The sequence below is a fragment of the Chenopodium quinoa genome, unplaced genomic scaffold (genome assembly GCF_001683475.1).
Source record: "Chenopodium quinoa cultivar QQ74 unplaced genomic scaffold, ASM168347v1, whole genome shotgun sequence".
NCBI lineage: Eukaryota > Viridiplantae > Streptophyta > Magnoliopsida > Caryophyllales > Amaranthaceae > Chenopodium > Chenopodium quinoa.
Window position 1 is genome coordinate 1,113,481 of NW_018743697.1, and position 17,991 is coordinate 1,131,471.

Sequence of the window (17,991 nt, forward strand, 5' to 3'; positions counted from 1 at the left end):
ACCTCTTCCATTTAGGACTACAGTAAAACTGCACAATCACATACAATCATCCAATTAAATCATTACTTGGCATAGATTAGTACATAATTATCATAGAAATGAGAGGAAACAATTTAATAAATTTGAAATAATTGTGATAAAAAAAAAAGTTAATTGTGCAGACTGTAATTTACATTGTATACAAATTTATCTTAGTCAAGCACAAATCCATATTTTTTAATTTTAGTTAACTTATGATAAATTTCAGGTAAAAGGAACGGTTCATATAAACAAACTATTTTTACCAATTAATCAACAATTCAAATTGATTATTTATTTTCCTTATTACACTGATTATATATTTCTCGTAATAATATTTTTTCTATCTTATTATTTCATAAATAATTGATTTTTCCCTGAAAGTTACGTTTAATCTACAATGTTTGCATTGATTAGAAAAAAATAATTAGCTAAAAAATGACAAATTATTGAATTGGACGAATAAAAATAATTACCACATTAGTTGGGTTTGCACAACTTTGCTCGATGTACCAGTCTTGTGGCAGCCAATTAGGCCAGTCTTGCGGTGGATTGACATTAATTGGTGTTTCATTTTCTTCTACAAGTATCTGTTCTTCAACTTTATCTGTCAATTAAAATTCATGGAAAAACATCAAGCCACTATAATTAATTAAGCTACATTAACTATAAATGTCATTATTATTTAGAGTAATTCCTCTAATTATACAAATTAATTACTAAATAAAATATGTTATTACCATTAAGTTTCCTCTTGGTTTGCCTGGGCACCGGTTTCATTGCTTCTTTGGCTAGGTATTGAACAACCTCCTCCATGGAGTGAAAACTTTTTCCTTTTGGATTTGAGTAAGACTACCAAAAAAGGCGTGATTAAATTTAAAACAATTACTGAAAGATTTGATTGAAGCAAATAAGGATACCAGAAGGCGTATAATAACAAATGGCTCCAAAATTAAATAAAAGCACTTTATGCGCCTTATTTTAAATAAAATTTAATAAGTGTCGTTGTACATATCCAATCTATATACGGGTATGAATTTAACGGCTATTTATGTTTGATCCATATTCTAGCACAAATTTGAGATTCTTAGCTTGGTGATGGGGTTTGGCTAGCTAAAAAGGTCCTTAATCCTTAGAATTCTAATCTGGTTTCATCAGAAATACCAATTTTCAGTAAAGGCCTATAAATTCTCAAATGTAATCTACATACATCCTAAAAATTGAGGGTATTTATACTAACAAAACATAAATTTCTGAGAATTAATCAGAGTACGTAGATAAACTTGTTTAATGGCTTTGAATCTACAAATGAATTAATTAATATCAACATCTATAAAATAAAATTGTAATTTATTTAATGGTATAAAACAAAAATTATAATCAAGATATATCTCAACAATTAAAAAAATGTCTTCTTTACATACAAATACAATTATTTAATATCAACAACTTTAAATCAATAAAATTAACAATCTTTTTTTTAATGTGTAGACACAAAAAGATTAGTTTTTTATGCATGAAAAATGAGAAAATTAAACAAAAAATTAAAATTAAATCTAAGAGTAAAAACAATACAGAGTAAATTACAAATTAAATAAATAAAGAGAAATGATACCATACGGTTTTCTGGAGTGCTGATGTCGCGATGAATGCACCAATCATTTGGAAGCCAATCAGGCCACACTTGATTATTCTGATTTTCAACCACGATATCATCCCATGAACATTTTTGTTCATCCATTTTCTTCTCGTTCAAGTGAGTGTTTGTTTCTTACAGTTCTCAGTTACACTTTATGCTAGTAATATTTATTTTGCTTTAGCATTTATGCACGTTGATTTTATGTCTATGAGAGATGTTGAGCTCATAACTGTTATTAATACTATGGAACTATTAATGTTTTCTAAGGAAATGAGGGATAATATCGGCCGGGGTGTATGATATTATTGATATGGTACAAAGAATGTAAGGATTTGCAGTATTTGCCATATAAGGTAGAATATCATGTAAAAGAGATGTGTTCATATGCATTATTGGAGTACTTAATTCGATTTATTTGTGTGTGGAAAGTATCATACATGATTTGGGTGTATTAAGTATCTTGATATTTATTGCAAGCTATATCAAATTGGCTCAAACCATTTGTATGCAAATGAATCGATAAGATACGTACTACTCCATTGGGAAAAAAAATATGTACTTATAATTAGTTTAACTTTTCAAAAAAAAAAAAAAAAAAAAAAGACAAATTTATATGTGGAATGTATTAATGTAGTGTTTGGGAAAAGAGAATTATGATTAAAATTTATAATCATGCATGGAGAAATCTATTTTTTTTTTAGGCAGATGGAGAAATTTAATTAGTGAAATATGGTTTAAATTGTTTTTTAAAAAAATGAGGGACAATGTTTTAATGTAATGCTTGAGAAAAGAGAATGATGGTTAAAAATTAGAATCATGCATGGAGAAAGTTAATTAGTACGGAGTAAAATCTTATTTAAAAATTGTTTGGGAAAAAAAAAAGCATAATAAATATAGACACACTTATAATGGGACCATGTGTTAATCTCTATCTAGTAGCAATTAAAGATGGACAACCTAAACAAAGGAGGAGGATTTGGTCCATAAACAAGGCCTAAAGAGATCCATACTAAATCAATTAATGATGCATATCCATAGTAATTAGTAGGATTAACTATTCTACTTTACGGAGTGATGCCATCCCTTTTCTTTTTCTAAGTGAGACGCTCACAAGTAATATTTTTTTTTTTTTTTTTTTAAAAAAAAAAAACCCTTCAAAATTCACCAAATAATGATACAAGTTGATAATTTTTTATTTTTTTTATTTAACAACATACTTCGTTAAAAAAAAAAAATTAAACAACAAGTTATGTGTGTAGCCACATTTGTTTATAATAAGAATAATACTTATTCATTTATACGAGTAACCTTATTTTGTCGATACAAGCAACTCTTTATAAAAGTAACATAAATTGAAAAAAAAAAGAGTAATCTCATTTGTTCATTTGGGTAACCTTTTACATTTTGTTTTAACTATTACAAGAATAATTCCATTTGTTTATATGTGTAATCTCAGTTTTCCGTAGGATTGACTCTCGTTTATACAACCAACACAAGTAACCTCATTGCCTTATGTTAATTATATGCATGTAAAGTGGTCATGCCATGTGGCTGGCCATGTATATTATTCGGGTAACTTCTGTTATATTTTGTTTTAACTCTTACAATAGTAATTCCATTTGTTTATATGTGTAACCTCATTTGTCTTATGTTAATTATATGCATGTAAAGTGGTCACACCATGTGGCTAGCCATGTATATTATTCGGGTAACCCCTGTTATATTTTGTTTTAACTATTACAAGAATAATTCCATTTATTTATCTGTGTAACCTTATTATTTTGTTGGATTGACTATCGTTTATACAACATATTCAAGTAACCTCATTTGTCTTATGTTAATTATATGCATGTAAAGTGGTCATGCCATGTGGCTGGCCATGTATATTATTTGGGTAACTCCTATTATATTTTGTTTTAACTCTTACAATAGTAATTTCATTTGTTTATATGTGTAACCTCATTTGTCTTATGTTAATTATATGCATGTAAAGCGGTCACACCACGTGGCTAGCCATGCATATTATTCGAGTAATCCCTGTTATATTTTGTTTTAACTATTACAATAGTAATTCCATTTGTTTATATGTATAACCTCATTTTTCCATTGGATTGACTCTCATCTATACCGCAATACAAGTAACCTCATTTGTCTTAAGTTAATTACGTATGTAAAGTGGTCACACCATGTGGCTGCCCATGTATATTATTTAATTGGGTAAACTCTATTTATATTAGACCAGTCAATTCTGGTCAACGGGTCGACTTCAGGTCAAATTTCGGGTTGTTTGGTTCGAGTGGTTTGGATGGCTAGGATCATTACAAATTATGATAAATGGGTCAAAATCAGTTCTATTTTGGGTCATTTGGGCTGGGTTGGATCAGGTTTGGGTTTTCTCTTACTAAAACGGGTTTGGAATTGAGTTGAGTCAGGAATTGATAGGTCTACATGCTATATTTTGTTATAAGTTTTTAACTATTACAAGAATAACCCCATTTGTTTATATGTGTAACCTCATTTTTTCCGTTAGATTGACTCCCATCTATAAAACCAATACAACTAATTTGTCTTTGCTAATAATTTGTCGATTGCAGCCATTTAAAGTTTAAATTTTGCAAATTGCAGTCATTTAAAAACAAAAATTGCAAATCGCAACCTAAAAGCACTAAAAAAAAATTCTAAATTGCAACCCAATTTAATCTTTCCATAGATTTGCATGTGAAAAATGTTCTATTAAGATTTTAGGGGTCAATTTATCCCCTAAGGATTCGAATTGAGCTTGGAATTGACAAAAAATAATGTAAGTACCTCATTTTGCATATAAAAAAATGTATCGATTTTTGTGCAAGTATTTTTTTTACCGTGAAATCAAGGCACTTACGCTATTGTTTGCCAATTCCAAGCACAACTTAGACCTTTAAGGCCTAAAATGGCCCATAAAACCTTAACGGAACAATTTTAGCACGCAAATCGATGAAAAAATTAAATTGAGTTGTAATTTAGAATTTTTTTTTTTTTTGCTTTTAGGCTGCAATTTGCAATTTTTTTTAAATGACTGCAATTTGCAACATATATACTTTAAATAACTGCAATTTGTAATTTTTTAGAAGTACTTTTGGGCTGCAATTTGCAATTTTTAGTAGTACATTTGGGTTTCAATTTGTAATTTTTAAAAAAATGGATGCAAAAAAAAATTTCTTTAAATAACTGCAATTGACAAATTTTCCTCATATGCACGTAAAGTAACTATACCATGTGGCTCGCCATGTATATTTCAAATGAAAAAAAATTAAACTTTTAATTATAAATTGAGAAGAATAAATAGTACCTGATAGAGTTTTTTTTTTTTTTTTTTTTTTTTTTTTTTTGGTGTTTAAAGAGCCACAAGGACGGGGGTGAGAATCAATCCAAGGATCTCCTAGAATAAGGGAAGCTCTAACCACTTGAGTTATCCCTCACTCTCACCTGTTAGAGTTTATGTAAACTATATACAATGCCAAATTTGAAAATAACCAATGCCAATGAAAACTTTCCTATTATATATGAAGTACAGAAAAAAGAGGGTATGTGTTCATTCATTTCCATATGAGAGTTATTAGAGAAATACAAAGTAAAGAATATATTGTTCATTTTCGTATGAGAGTCATTAAAGAGAGGTGATCGATTTACCAAGTAAAAAAATTAGGAACAATGGATTTCTCACCTATAACTATATAACATCAAAATCAAATGTAGCATATGTATCTATTCTAATAAATCAAGCAACGCATTGGATAGCTAATGTAGTATGTTGTACGTATTATGAATATTGATGCTTGTAATAACTCTAGTTTGTTTTCTATTCTTTCTTTTGATACATTAGGAATTCTCTTCGTGAGATGGGCTTCCTAATGTTTATTTTTTTTTATGTTTATATATTCCTAAATAAATCATTTATACAATTATACCACAATCTCCGTTAGGAAGAGATTACTGTCACTTGGTATTTCATGTTTGTACTCTGAAATTTGTAGACTTTGGTCTTGAATTCCATTTGACAAAGAATGAAGACGGAGTAGAGGGGCGACTATCTATACACAAGAGAATTCCATTTGATAAGGAAAAATGCTTGCTCTAAACAAGCAATGCTAGTCATCTCCAAAATCATGCATTCGAATTGGAACAATCTCTTGGGATATTTTGCAAATTTTCTCTAATTCACAAGTGTTACGAGTATTTTGGGAATCCCACTAGAATGGAAGGCATTTTTGTCATTACGAGTATAGATCTGCTACTATAAAGGAAACATAAAATTGTAAAAAGAACATTAAGAACCAAGGCTTGCAACTTCAAAATGCAGAGAATTCAAATTACTAAGTTGTAATAACAAAAGAAAACTAGCTAAATTTCAATCTAACTAGTCCTATTGGGTCAAAAGAACCATGCACCATAAATGTTAAGATTATTCACAAATATTCAGCTCAAAAAGAAGCAAAAGGAAAGACACTATTACACTATATAGACATGGTTCACTTCTGTGGTTTGTTAGTATGTTTTAACTAGCCTTTTTAATCCCACAATCGAGAGAGAGGATAACTCTTAGAATAATGCTCCATTGCTACCATTTGGTAAAGAGAGGTAAGTAAAAGCTGCACTCCATTCTTGCTTGGCAGATTCAGGGACCCTCTCAACGCTATTGGTCAAGGGCCTCCACGTCCCTTCATAGATATCAGACAAGACCCATTTCACCTTCGCCGGGGCATCGTGAAAATTGAAGTTCTTCCAAGAAACTTTTGCCTTTGACTCAGCCTTCTTCCGCTTAGGGGTGGCAGAGTCAGGCACAGGCTGCAAAAGCAACATCAAAGCTATTATGAGCACCAGGACACCAGGTTTCTGATAGCCTGACTTGGGCAGATTATGATACTCAATAGTCAATGCCCTGTATTTTTCTGTAGTTTCTAAAGCAGATTTTGTTCAACTTACCGAACCATTAGCATCATCTGTTTTATTCTTTCTCTTTGTGGAACTTCCTGTTTGGATATAGTTGAGCACTTCCTTCTTTGACCTGAGCCTAACCTTTGTCGCTTTCTCTATATAGTACTGCCAAGGACGAAGACCAAGTAGGTTAGCTCACAAGGATTAACATTAGCCCCCAAACGGGGAAGAAGAGACAAGAAGAACAATATATTGTCATATAAATACAGAGACATGCAGGAGTAGAGCATAATTTCAACATATCAGAAGAGACATCTCTAGCTTTGTTGCACAAAGAACAAGTTGGAGTAAAGATGAAATTTATGAGCAAATGGCACAGAAGAGTACAAGTAGAGAATACAGTAATGTGTATGTGCCCTAAAAATAACCTTGAGAGAGATGCTCTTTGTTCCTACCAGCAGCTGATAGCATCGACTAAATGTATATAGCTTTAAAATGACGTCATAGTTTCAATTAATGCCATGAGCCTTTCAGTTCGTTGGTTCAGATACAAAGCTAGAATTAATCATACCTTTATAAGCACTCATCAGCTTAGATATAGATCCAGAAACAATTAGTCAACATAAAGTTGGAATGACAAAAGTCCACAATGTTGATCAGCCAATCAAAATCAGTTCTACCCGTTGGTTCAAGAAGTGTATAGATATGCATTCAGTACAACCAATAACGATAGTTTACAATGAATCTGTAGAGAAAGTAGAATCTCGAACCTATATTCCCAATCTGCAAGTATGAATGCACTTTACAGTTTATGGGCATTTGGACGCTATTCATGGACCCTTTAGTCAAAAGTTGCACATAGGTCTTGTTCTTTACACTTCAAAAAAGTAAATTTTAATCCAGATCAGATTTATTTGTTCAGTCCAGGGCTAATTAAATCAACCAAGTTCTGTTTAGAGCTAATAAGTTCATCTCAGGGCCAATAAGTAAAAAAGTTCCATTCAACATATGATGAATAATTCAGTTCAATACATGACTAGTATGCACAGTTGAGTTCAGTACATCACTAATATACAAAATTATAGCCTAGACCCTCTAAATATTGCAAGTGAAATCTATACTATCCCCTAATGTTTGCATAATCATTTAAATTTCTCTTTTTCCAACCAATGATCCCCCTCCCTTGGATCTAAGCAATTACAACAACAAATCAGAGCGTGTCTCAAGGCCATAAAAAGGAGAGTTGCGTACTGTGTGAGTATTTATTTGTGACATTCAGAGTGTGTCTCATTGTCTCAAGGCCATAAAAAGGAGAGTTGCGCTAGGTCTGTGGTAGCCACTGTAAAAACTTAGTCACGTGACCTTATGAATCTAAGCAACACTGCAACAGATGTCAAGAATATTACCTCTAGACCCACTAAATATGTTCCTTTCACATTTATAATAGTGCAATGCTTATCTATGGCTGTGGAGGACTATACAGCTTCTACTTTATTAGTGAAGTCACACTGTCACAATAGTAATTCACCAAAATTATGGCACCATAACTTTTATGAAAAATTAAGGAGCAAACTAATGTAAAATCAAGTTTTAATTGTATTTTTGAAAAGCAATTATCTTTTAACAATGTCTGATCTCTAGGCGAACCAGGTTTGGCAAACACCTAGTTAAAGCAAGTATCAACTTAGTAAAAGCCGGCCCTAACATCTATGGTGTTTACAAGTCAAAATCAATATTTTTGGATGCATAAAAAGATGTATAGATAAATCAATGGTCTAAAAGATTTGGAAAAGCCAGTGTTTTTTTTTTTTTTTTTTTTTTTTTTGTACATGATTATTCCCTGTGACCCTTGTCAAATTACTCTGCAAAATTTATTTCAAAACACGCTCCTCCAAAAACTAATGTGATTACTACGGAAAATCAATGACTTTCATAGTTTCATGTTATCAATCAGATTCAAGAAAATGAACTGAGAATGATGCTATTATTAGGGTAATAAAAGCCAAACTTAAGAAAACGAATGTGAATACAAGGAAAAAAGAGAAGAGTGATGGTGTGACTATAAGAGAACTATGTAGTGATAGGGTGATGAGAGGTAAAGAAAAGGGATCTACTACCCTCATTTTGATGTATAGTTACACTAGGGGGAGGATGGGTAACTATTACCCTCATTTTGAGGGTGATGATTTCTCCATATCTCTCTTTTCCTCGTGCCACAACCACCTTATTCTATTTGTAAAAGCCTTACCTCCTTCAAGAATACCTCTAATCAATTATATTTTTTCTAGTTTTGACTTTTATTACCTTATTATCCCCATTCCAAGCATGCCTTTTAGAGATAGATGAACTTCCAAACAAACTGATTTGATCATTTAAAGCCACATTAAGCAGTAAGATAATGTGAGTAAAAGGAAAACAAATATGGAAAGGAGCACCAAAAAAAACCTTTGTAAATATTTTCGAATGAAAAGATTTTTGTAAGGAAAGGATACGTACGAAACAATATTCAGTAGATGTAGGACACACAAAATAAGAATCAGGACGGAACAGTAAAGTGAAAATTGTAGAATAAAGGGTTAAAAAAGAGTTCTCAGGATTGAATTTACCTCCAAAAGTCTAAATGCTAGCTTCTTGCCATAACTATTCATCTTAATCGAATTTCAGGAGGCAGATACAAAGGCTTCACTCCGGGGTTGGATTGAAGCAGTGAGTTCCATAATCTCAAATTTAATAGGGAGTAGTTCTTTACCAATTTCTAGATATACAATGATATGACGAAGAATGGTATGCCTTCTACCTAGTTGGGCCATTGACATACGGACTTTCAATCTCACCTTTAAGTACTAACACAGGACATATGACAATTTAACAGGGTATAGGCCAAAAATCCCAGAACAATTAGAAATTGGTAAAGTACAACACTATCGTGCACCCATGGCGTATATTAGTTATTGAATCCACATTAACATACTGCTCAACATGCATTCCTTGAAGTTAGGAGCAGCCATGATAAAAAGTGTGTGCTAAGTAACAAACGGCTAATGAAACCCTAGTTCACCTATGAGTAACTTTTTGTAACTAAATTGAAATCATTGAATAGAACTTTAGTTATTAGTGATTAGTCTGAAAACAGCCAAAAGTTTACTTATTTGATAATCTCGTTGAAAATGCTTCCTACTGTTGACTTTGCTGTAACCCTTGAATGGCTTGAAAGCTTTCAAATACATGAGGAGCCAGATTAAGAAAAATAAAAATTAAGCTTCAACCACTATGCAGCCATAGTATGCAAAGTGCGAAGACTATGAAGCTTCAAGCCTTCAACTACTCACACATGCAACAACTGCAGAATCTACCAAATGCCAAACTAGTTCACTAAGTTTTGGCCTGAATTAAGCTAAGTTAAATGAGTACTCCAATACAATTGAATCTCCTTAATCATGTAATCATCATGAATCCTACGGAACGTGTTTCTTCATCCTCTATAGCCAACCTAATAAGGCATTCCTAATTTACTATCAATAATAGGTCATGATTTACTTCTCCAATGTTAACTCGCGAGCATTTATTATGACACCTCAAATCTTATACACCCAGTCCGCTATCACAAAACAATGACTAACATACTTACATACCAATTGCTTTCACTTAATTCCGGATCACAACACTACCCTCCCAGAGAAGGAACTTTCAGGCACTACAAGCAATAACTTGTTACAAACACTCAATTAAACAATTACCAAGCATACCTCACTAAGCATAGAACTAATACACTATCATATGAAAAAAAAAAAGCAACTATGGAATTATGTCAATTATATAATGAGTATCAAAACTACTCTATCCATCTCAAAATTTTCTTCAAAAATCACTTTTTGCAGCATCCCATAAAAATGCGGAATCTTACATTTTGAGTATTAAGACAACACAAATTAAAGTGTAAAGTTAATTGTTGGGACAAACACAAACTCGTATATACTTCTTCCGTTTTTATTTATTTATTTATTTTTATTTTATTTTATTTTTCTTTTATTTTTATGCAATACACCTCTTTAACACACTTTTTTTTAAGTTATTTAGAGTAGATAAATGAGCGATTTATCAAACTAATTTGAACACCAAAGATTAGAGAAGGATTAATACTACGGCCTATATTAATTTTAGGCATTCTCTATGATATGTCTTCTTTACAAATTATTTTTAAATGAAATTATTTTGTAAAGTGGAGTGAATAGGCCTACGTCTAAAAATTATTTGTAGATTACAAATAATAACTCCAAGAAATATCCACAGTGTAACAAACACAAGTGCACAACATCAATAAACCAAATAATTTGTAGATTACCCAATACTTGTACCACAAAGTCACCAACATTTCAATTCGAATCAATTAATTAATTAATCAAACCTTCCCCAAATATTAAAAGCTCCACTAAACAAGATTCATACTCTAATAAAACTAAAAAACATAAAATCAAATTAAATCAGTATTTAAAAAAAAAAAAAAAGAATACCTTATCGCGAGAACCTTTAGAAGCACCGGAATTCCTAACACGCTCTTGAACCACCCAATCAGAAGACAACCAATCAGGATTCGGCACAATAGTACAATCGGACGGCTGAGATTCATCCCCGGCAGCAGTTTTCTTACCGGATTTCTTCTTACTCCCATTCGAAGTTGCTCCTCCGCCCTTTTCATCGGGAATCTGCGCCGGAGATTCCACCGCAACCGGATCAACGGTTGGAGGGATGACCCCATTTGAAGAAATCGGGTTTGGATCAATGAAAGCTCCGGATTGCAGAAGCGGGTCGGGTTCAAAAAGGCCGAAATCTTCCATTAGAGAGAGAAATTCTGGGGTTATTGAGAAAAGAGCTGGAGATTTATTGGTGTAAATGTGAATTAAAGGGGAGTATTAAATAGGAAGGTGTATGTTTTTGGGGGAATGTCGAGGAGAAATTAAGTGGGGTTTAAAGGAAGAAGAAGAAGAAAGAGAAAGGATCTGACTCACTGATTGTTGCAATTTACTGCTCACACAATTTGGTTCGTACTTGACTGTTTTTTTTATGTCTACAAATAGCATGGAATATTTTTTATAATTTTCAGGATTTCCCTAAATTATTGCTAATTTTGAGATGAATATCAGAAACGATTTCTTTATAGATTAATACGGGGTGGTTTGTTAGGACTTAGGAAGGTATTTTGAGTGATCTCCTAATGTGTACATTCTTTTTTTCCTAATCGTCTTTATTTGATTTGATGAGGAAGCTTCATATGCCTAAAGTATCACGGATATGGAATTGGATTATTATCGGATCATTGTCACATAATTGTTGGGCTTATCACTATGATAAAGCTATTCTTAGAATGTAGACTTAAACTTTATGATTCTTTTTCAAAAAATATTAGTGCAATTGCAAGTGAAGGTGTTCGAAATGATGCATATGTTGTTAGAATGATGCTTATGTTATGATACAAATGAAGCAATAACAATTAACATACCCACCGCAGCGCACAAGATGGAGTAACCAATTTAAGCTCATCAATTACCCGCCAATTCAAGCTCATCAATCAATCGCCAATTCAAGCTCATCAATTACCCGCCAATTCAAGTTCATCAATCACTCGCCAATTCAAGTTCATCAATTACCCGCCAATTCCAAGTTCAACGAGGGCAATTGACTTGCTTGTTGAGCAAGGTCCTGAAAATGCGGCGACAATTAAAAGATTATCCGAGAAACTGTGGGGGTTTGAAATTACCTTGTATTCTGTAATGGGCCTTCTGCTTTCCTATTGGTTGACATTAGATTCGTTGCAATAATTATATTGGCTAGCTCTTAACTGCGTAATGATTTTGTATTATATAGGGTTACAAGATGGCATGTATGACACATTAGTATGATAATCTTTCGAGCTATAGTAATATAGTTAAGCTTTTGAAACTGGTGTCTTGGAAAATTGTAGACTCAGGATTGTTGCATTTATATACACAATTCATCATTTACCACATGGTTTTAACCTTTTTTTCTTACTAGGGTGGCTAGCGTGCGCACCATGTCAAGCCATTTACGGGGAACTCTTGCAGTTGTTGGCAAAATAATGAAAGAAAATATTTTTAGGGGTATAAATGTCCGTACACTATTCTTAAGAGTTTTTTTTTTTTTCCTTTCTTTTTCTTGTTTTTTGTTAATTTTTTTTAAGAAAATCAATGGGGCAGATAAGTAAATAAAATTTGGGTATATAATTGTCGAAGCACTATACACATACAGAGTAAGATTTGAATAATTAAAGCACACAAGTACAAACTTAGAGGCAATTAGTATCATATCAATAGGGGTGTATAAATAAACACATATTTTAATGATATATTGTAATTGTTCTCACACTATTCATAAGTGTTTTCACATAATTTTTACTTAGTATTTATAGAGTTGCTTCACCCCTATAAAGAGAATCGACGCAAATTACATAGGGCCATAAGTGTTAATTCATACAACAATGGTATTCAAAGCTTAATAATCACGTTCGATAGCTTTTTCTATAGGGCCGCTTACTCTTTCCATTCCTATTTGCTCCTCCCTAAGAAGCTATTATGTTCAGCTTAATTACAATTTAGTTACAATTCATTTCATCTCTATTGAGATCAGTTGTATTGTTTTTAAAGAACAACCCTAACTCTTTCAACACTCTTAACAAAAACCAAAGGATAAACAAAAGATACGAATAAAAGGGACAAAAAAAAGCCGAAAGAGGAAAAGGAAAAAGATAGGCAAGTAGTGTAGCAAGGAGAAGTTTTAGTCAAGAAAAACAAAATCAAGTGTTCACCAATTGAAGTTGAAATGCGAGGAGATCGCGTGATTTTGAAGGCTGTTATCAACAACATAGTTTTCAGGGCTTTCAGTTCTTCTTCAATTCAATCATCACTTTCAAATCAATTTGGTAGACTCAAGCATCTGGGTTTTGATCTTCCTGATGTCTGGCCTCCTGCAACCTGTTCTCAACCTTCCATTACACCTTACTGTAATATTCAATTTTTCTATCTCTTATCTTCTTTTTATTGATTAATTGATTATTGGGTATGTTCTAGAATGTTATTTAAAAGCTTTGAAGAATTGAAGTTTGTGAATTTTATGAATAATTGTGAATTGAGTTGTTTGATTGAATGATTAGTGATTTTGGGTAAATGGGTTTATGAAGAATACTTTGATTGGGTTAATACTCACTTGGAAACTGCTTTACTTGGAATTTGGTTAATTTGAGAGAGTAATTTGTAGAAATTACAACTTTTACTCTATTGGAAATTGTTCAATCTTCAGTCTTCATTAGCAGTAGTGTTTTGCATGACTTGTTGATTACTATGTACTGTGTTTCCAGCCCTCGGTGATATAATCTTCTTCATTACTTCTATATTAAGAGATGTGAAAAGAAAAGTTGTTTCTAGTATACTACATGGATTTGTGTATTTTGGACAATTCTACTTTTATTTTTTAGGTTAGTTGATCGACATGTGAAACATGGTTTGCTATTTCTTCGGCCGAGGCTCCAAAATGTTCACATATGCAGTGAAGTGTGGGATAAATGCTACTAAAATGTTGTTTTTGTTAAGTTCATTTTGATATTCTGTTTGGTATGTGATTTGGCTCTAGCAACCATCCGACCATGGGGATGTTTGCCTGAATGGAACGATCTCTAGCGTGGTTATTTTCTAGTATCCTAATCTTTTGTTGCTACAATAAGCTCTTCAACGCTGGCGATTGATATTTAAATTGATGAAACTCAAACTTTATGAAAGCAAGATTTATATGATAGATCTCATTGCTAATATGTTTTTCTCATAATTTGACCTCGGAAGTATTTGAAAAAAAATAAAAAAACTTGGCTAACATTTAGTATTGAAGAATCTGCAAATTATGCCTAATGTAACTATTGATCTCTGTTGCTTGCTTCGGTGCAAACTTGGTTAATTATCTCTGTTGCTTGCTTCGGTGCAAACTTCACTAAATCATTGGAATTACCCAATCTTATAGATAGTTTAAAGTTCTATATTTGCAAGTCAGTCAAGCGATGAACCTTTTTAGTCTTCTCCTGGATTAAAATTCCATGCTGTTTACATGTGAACTAATTAGGCACTTGAAAAGTCTGTGAAAAATGTTGATTGCTTGATTATTCTTCAAGAATAATAAATTGTCAATTATGCCATTTGAAGCAGTTGATGGGCCGAGTGCTGAAATCATTGATGGGAAGTCTATTGCCGCTAAAATTAAGTCACAAGTAGCTAGCGAAATTTTAAAGATGAAAGATGCGGTTGGGAAGCAACCTGGTTTGGCTGTTGTTTTGGTAGGTGAAAGAAGTGATTCTCACACTTTTGTCCGCACCAAGATGAAGGCTTGTGATGAAGTTGGGATTTCTTCGTCTGTGATTGAACTGCATGCTGACTGTACAGAGGATGAAGTCTTTCATGTTGTTTCGAATCTTAATAAAGACCCATTGATCCACGGTGTCCTTGTGCAGCTTCCTCTTCCAAAAGTAATTTCTAGAACCATCTCATTATCTCTAGCTCTTTTTTGTCTGTCATATATTAATGAATAATGAGAATGTGTGTAGTAGATTTCTTAAGGCATGCTTAATTGAGGGACTTAAACTTATTTATACACTTACTAATATTAATTAACATACAAATCAAGCTCGTAGTGTCAACTTACTAGCTTCCTATAGTTTTGTCTGGGTGCTTGGGGGTGGGAACTGGGAGGTGGAAGTTCATTACTATAAGGTCTATAACTAAATATAGTAATGTTAATACCTCATGGAAGTACTAAAATAAAAATTGTTTCGCCCCACTTTTAAAAATATATACTCGGTGATTAATCAAGCAAGTTGTGTTAATACCATAACTGTTGTATCAACTGACTATTAAATGAAGCTAGTTTCTTATGTTCTTTTATTGGGTAATACCATATTTTTGGGTTTATAGCTATTAAATCTTCATTAATTTTGGTGCTGCTAGGGTTTGTTGGATCATTTATGGAGTATCATTCATTGGCTTCTGCTAACTGGTGACCTGTTTTGCTCAGCATTTGGATGAGGAGAAGATTCTGAATGTTGTTAATCCTGAAAAGGATGTCGATGGTTTTCATCCCTTCAATATGGGAAGTCTTGCAATGAAAGGAAGGGAGCCCTTTTTTATTCCATGCGCAGCCAAAAGTTGCATTGATTTATTGTTAAGGTCTGGTGTTGAAATCGCGGGAAAGAATGCAGTTGTGATTGGGCGAAGCAAACTTGTTGGATTGCCTGTTTCATTATTGCTGCAGGTACTTATTTCACACAACTCGGTTTAAAATTTATGCGCCTTTTGTGGAAGAGGAATTTACGGATAATGTTAATTTCATTTTTTTTCTGGAAGAGGCACCATGCCACAGTGAGTGTTGTGCATTCATTCACCAAGAACGCACAAGAATTAACTCGTGAGGCAGATATAATCATCACAGATGTAGGTGTGCCCAACATGATTCGAGGCAATTGGTTAAGATCAGGTGCTGTTGTTATTGATGCAGGAACCAATGCAGTTAAGGTAAAACACTTGCAACTTCCTACAGACAATTGAAAAATATTACTGCATTATTTTGTTTCCAATAAAACAAGTGTGGCTTTGTAGAGTTGTGTTGTAGTTACGGAGTATTACTTATAAGTTTCGTTCCTGGTATTAATTATGGCTGTATATCAATAATAGGTACTATTTATGTCAAGGTCATGTTGTTTAGATAATGTGCCGGGCCAAGGTGGTCTTTGGCAAAGTTTGGCCTGTTTTCGGCTTGGGAATATTGTTATATAAGGTATAAGCCGTATACAAAGTTGGACTAAAATCTTCCATTGGGGTCAGTTGAGCCCAAAAATTTTTGCCTACCCAATTGCAACGGGAAATTCTGTCCCCCAAAATATGGCCAGGCCAGTTTGATTGTTTGATGAGCTCTATGTTGAAGGAAGCTTGCGTTGTTTGATACACTGAAATGTATCTGTGCTTTGCAGGACCCAAGTAGGAAAAATGGGTTCCACTTAACCGGTGATGTATGCTTTGAAGAAGCTGTAAGGGTGGCATCTGCTATTACCCCTGTTCCGGGAGGTTTGGGGCCTGTAACAATCTCCATGCTGCTCTCGAATACTCTTGATTCTGCTAAACGCGCTTATGATTTTGTCTAAGGTTTGATTGGTATGTTCTCTACAACACAGCACCTGCTATTTCATATTTTACTCTTATTTAGGATTCATTTAACTGAACTCATTCTTTTTGTTGGGACTCTTAGTTGTGGTCTTGTGGAGGCTATTTAAGCTATTTGTGTCAATTTGTAGTTCTATTAATCCTCAGTCTAGATTCTCTATGCAACTGTAGGAATCAATAATACTTGTTTGGTTCTCTCAAGCGGCTGTAGAGTATAAAGCTTAAAGTGGCAGTAGCGTATCCTGTAAACTAATCCTGCTGAGGAGTCGAATTGGACATTTAACTAATCCTGCGAGGATTCAGAACATAGATTATGTGTAGTGATCCAGTAGTACGAAGCCTGGCATAAGAATCATCATGCAAAGTTTTACAGTTGACATAAAGAAGATTAAGAACCCTCAAGCAAAGGTTTAACAGATGACATCCTGAGTTTTTCGAAGTACATATGGTTACAGTCTCATCAATCAGTGCCATTACATTAAGTTGGTCTTGTATGGAGGAATCATATCATGTTAACTCATTGCTCATAGCTTCTTTTTTGTTTTCCTGTTCTTTGTTGCAATCATATCACGTTAACTAATTGCTCATAGCTTACTGTTTTGCTTTCATGTTCTTTGTTTTATTCATATCCGTAACAACTGTGTAAGGACGATTACTCCCTATTTTTGGTGCCTAGTCATTCAATGGTTCTGACCTCTCCTTGTCAATTCGGTTCTAATTAATTTGTTTATAATTAAAAAAAAATCCTTGTTTTTCAAGGTTCTTGTTGATAGTGGAGTTGGCATATTGCATAGACAGCATTTCCCTTTACAGCAAAGGTCTCATTTCTTTTAGGATAGATTTGTCCCACACTATAACTTTCCCATATCCTTTTAGAATTCCCACAATTTTTATTTTTTTAACACTAAATTTTAGACGAAAGTGCTCTTTAACTTATTGACTCTTACCTGAACTTATTGTCTTTAGAAGGATATCAAGTACTCCGTACATACTAAGAGTCTGTTCTAATTGACTAAAATGAATATTTTATGAGAGAAATAAATTAAAAACTGATCTGAATTGAAAATAATCTGAAGAGAATAGATCTAAATTATTCTAATTTCATCTTCTTTTATCCAAAGTTTAACTTAAGTATTGGAAAAGTAAATGATGGAGTACTAAATTGACCATTGATTAAAATGTATGGATAACTGTATACTAATACTATTCATC

At 32.9% G+C, this 17,991-nt stretch overlaps 2 protein-coding genes across 3 annotated transcripts; one reads left to right on the forward strand and one right to left on the reverse strand.

Moving 5' to 3' along the window:
- Positions 1-5,949: 5,949 nt before the first annotated feature.
- Positions 5,950-11,847, reverse strand: LOC110684059 (methyl-CpG-binding domain-containing protein 6-like). Its single transcript, XM_021860454.1, has 3 exons — positions 11,083-11,847; positions 6,620-6,736; positions 5,950-6,481 (listed from the first exon to the last, which is right to left on the reverse strand). The coding sequence occupies exons 1-3, from the start codon at positions 11,404-11,406 to the stop codon at positions 6,236-6,238; spliced, it is 687 nt and encodes a 228-aa protein (XP_021716146.1). The 5' UTR covers positions 11,407-11,847; the 3' UTR covers positions 5,950-6,235.
- A 1,414-nt stretch (positions 11,848-13,261) lies between these two features.
- Positions 13,262-17,497, forward strand: LOC110684058 (bifunctional protein FolD 2-like). Of its 2 annotated transcripts, none has more exons than XM_021860452.1 (6): positions 13,262-13,586; positions 14,773-15,092; positions 15,638-15,874; positions 15,967-16,134; positions 16,590-16,770; positions 16,951-17,497. In XM_021860452.1, the coding sequence occupies exons 1-5, from the start codon at positions 13,406-13,408 to the stop codon at positions 16,758-16,760; spliced, it is 1,077 nt and encodes a 358-aa protein (XP_021716144.1). In that variant the 5' UTR covers positions 13,262-13,405; the 3' UTR covers positions 16,761-16,770; positions 16,951-17,497. The 2 variants fall into 2 exon arrangements, with proteins under 2 accessions (XP_021716144.1, XP_021716145.1); XM_021860453.1 differs by having other exon boundaries at positions 13,264-13,586; positions 14,776-15,092.
- Positions 17,498-17,991: the final 494 nt, after the last annotated feature.

Coding starts and splice junctions, on each gene's coding strand:
- LOC110684059 (XM_021860454.1), bottom strand. CDS start 11,406: ATGGAAGATTTCGGCCTTTTTGAACCCGACCCGCTTCTGCAATCCGGA. Junction 6,737..11,082: donor CTAAAGGTTCTCGCGATAAG/GTATTCTTTTTT, acceptor CGTCCTTGGCAG/TACTATATAGAGAAAGCGAC. Junction 6,482..6,619: donor CAGATGATGCTAATGGTTCG/GTAAGTTGAACA, acceptor TTGCTTTTGCAG/CCTGTGCCTGACTCTGCCAC.
- LOC110684058 (XM_021860452.1), top strand. CDS start 13,406: ATGCGAGGAGATCGCGTGATTTTGAAGGCTGTTATCAACAACATAGTT. Junction 15,093..15,637: donor TGCAGCTTCCTCTTCCAAAA/GTAATTTCTAGA, acceptor TGTTTTGCTCAG/CATTTGGATGAGGAGAAGAT. Junction 15,875..15,966: donor CTGTTTCATTATTGCTGCAG/GTACTTATTTCA, acceptor TTTTTCTGGAAG/AGGCACCATGCCACAGTGAG.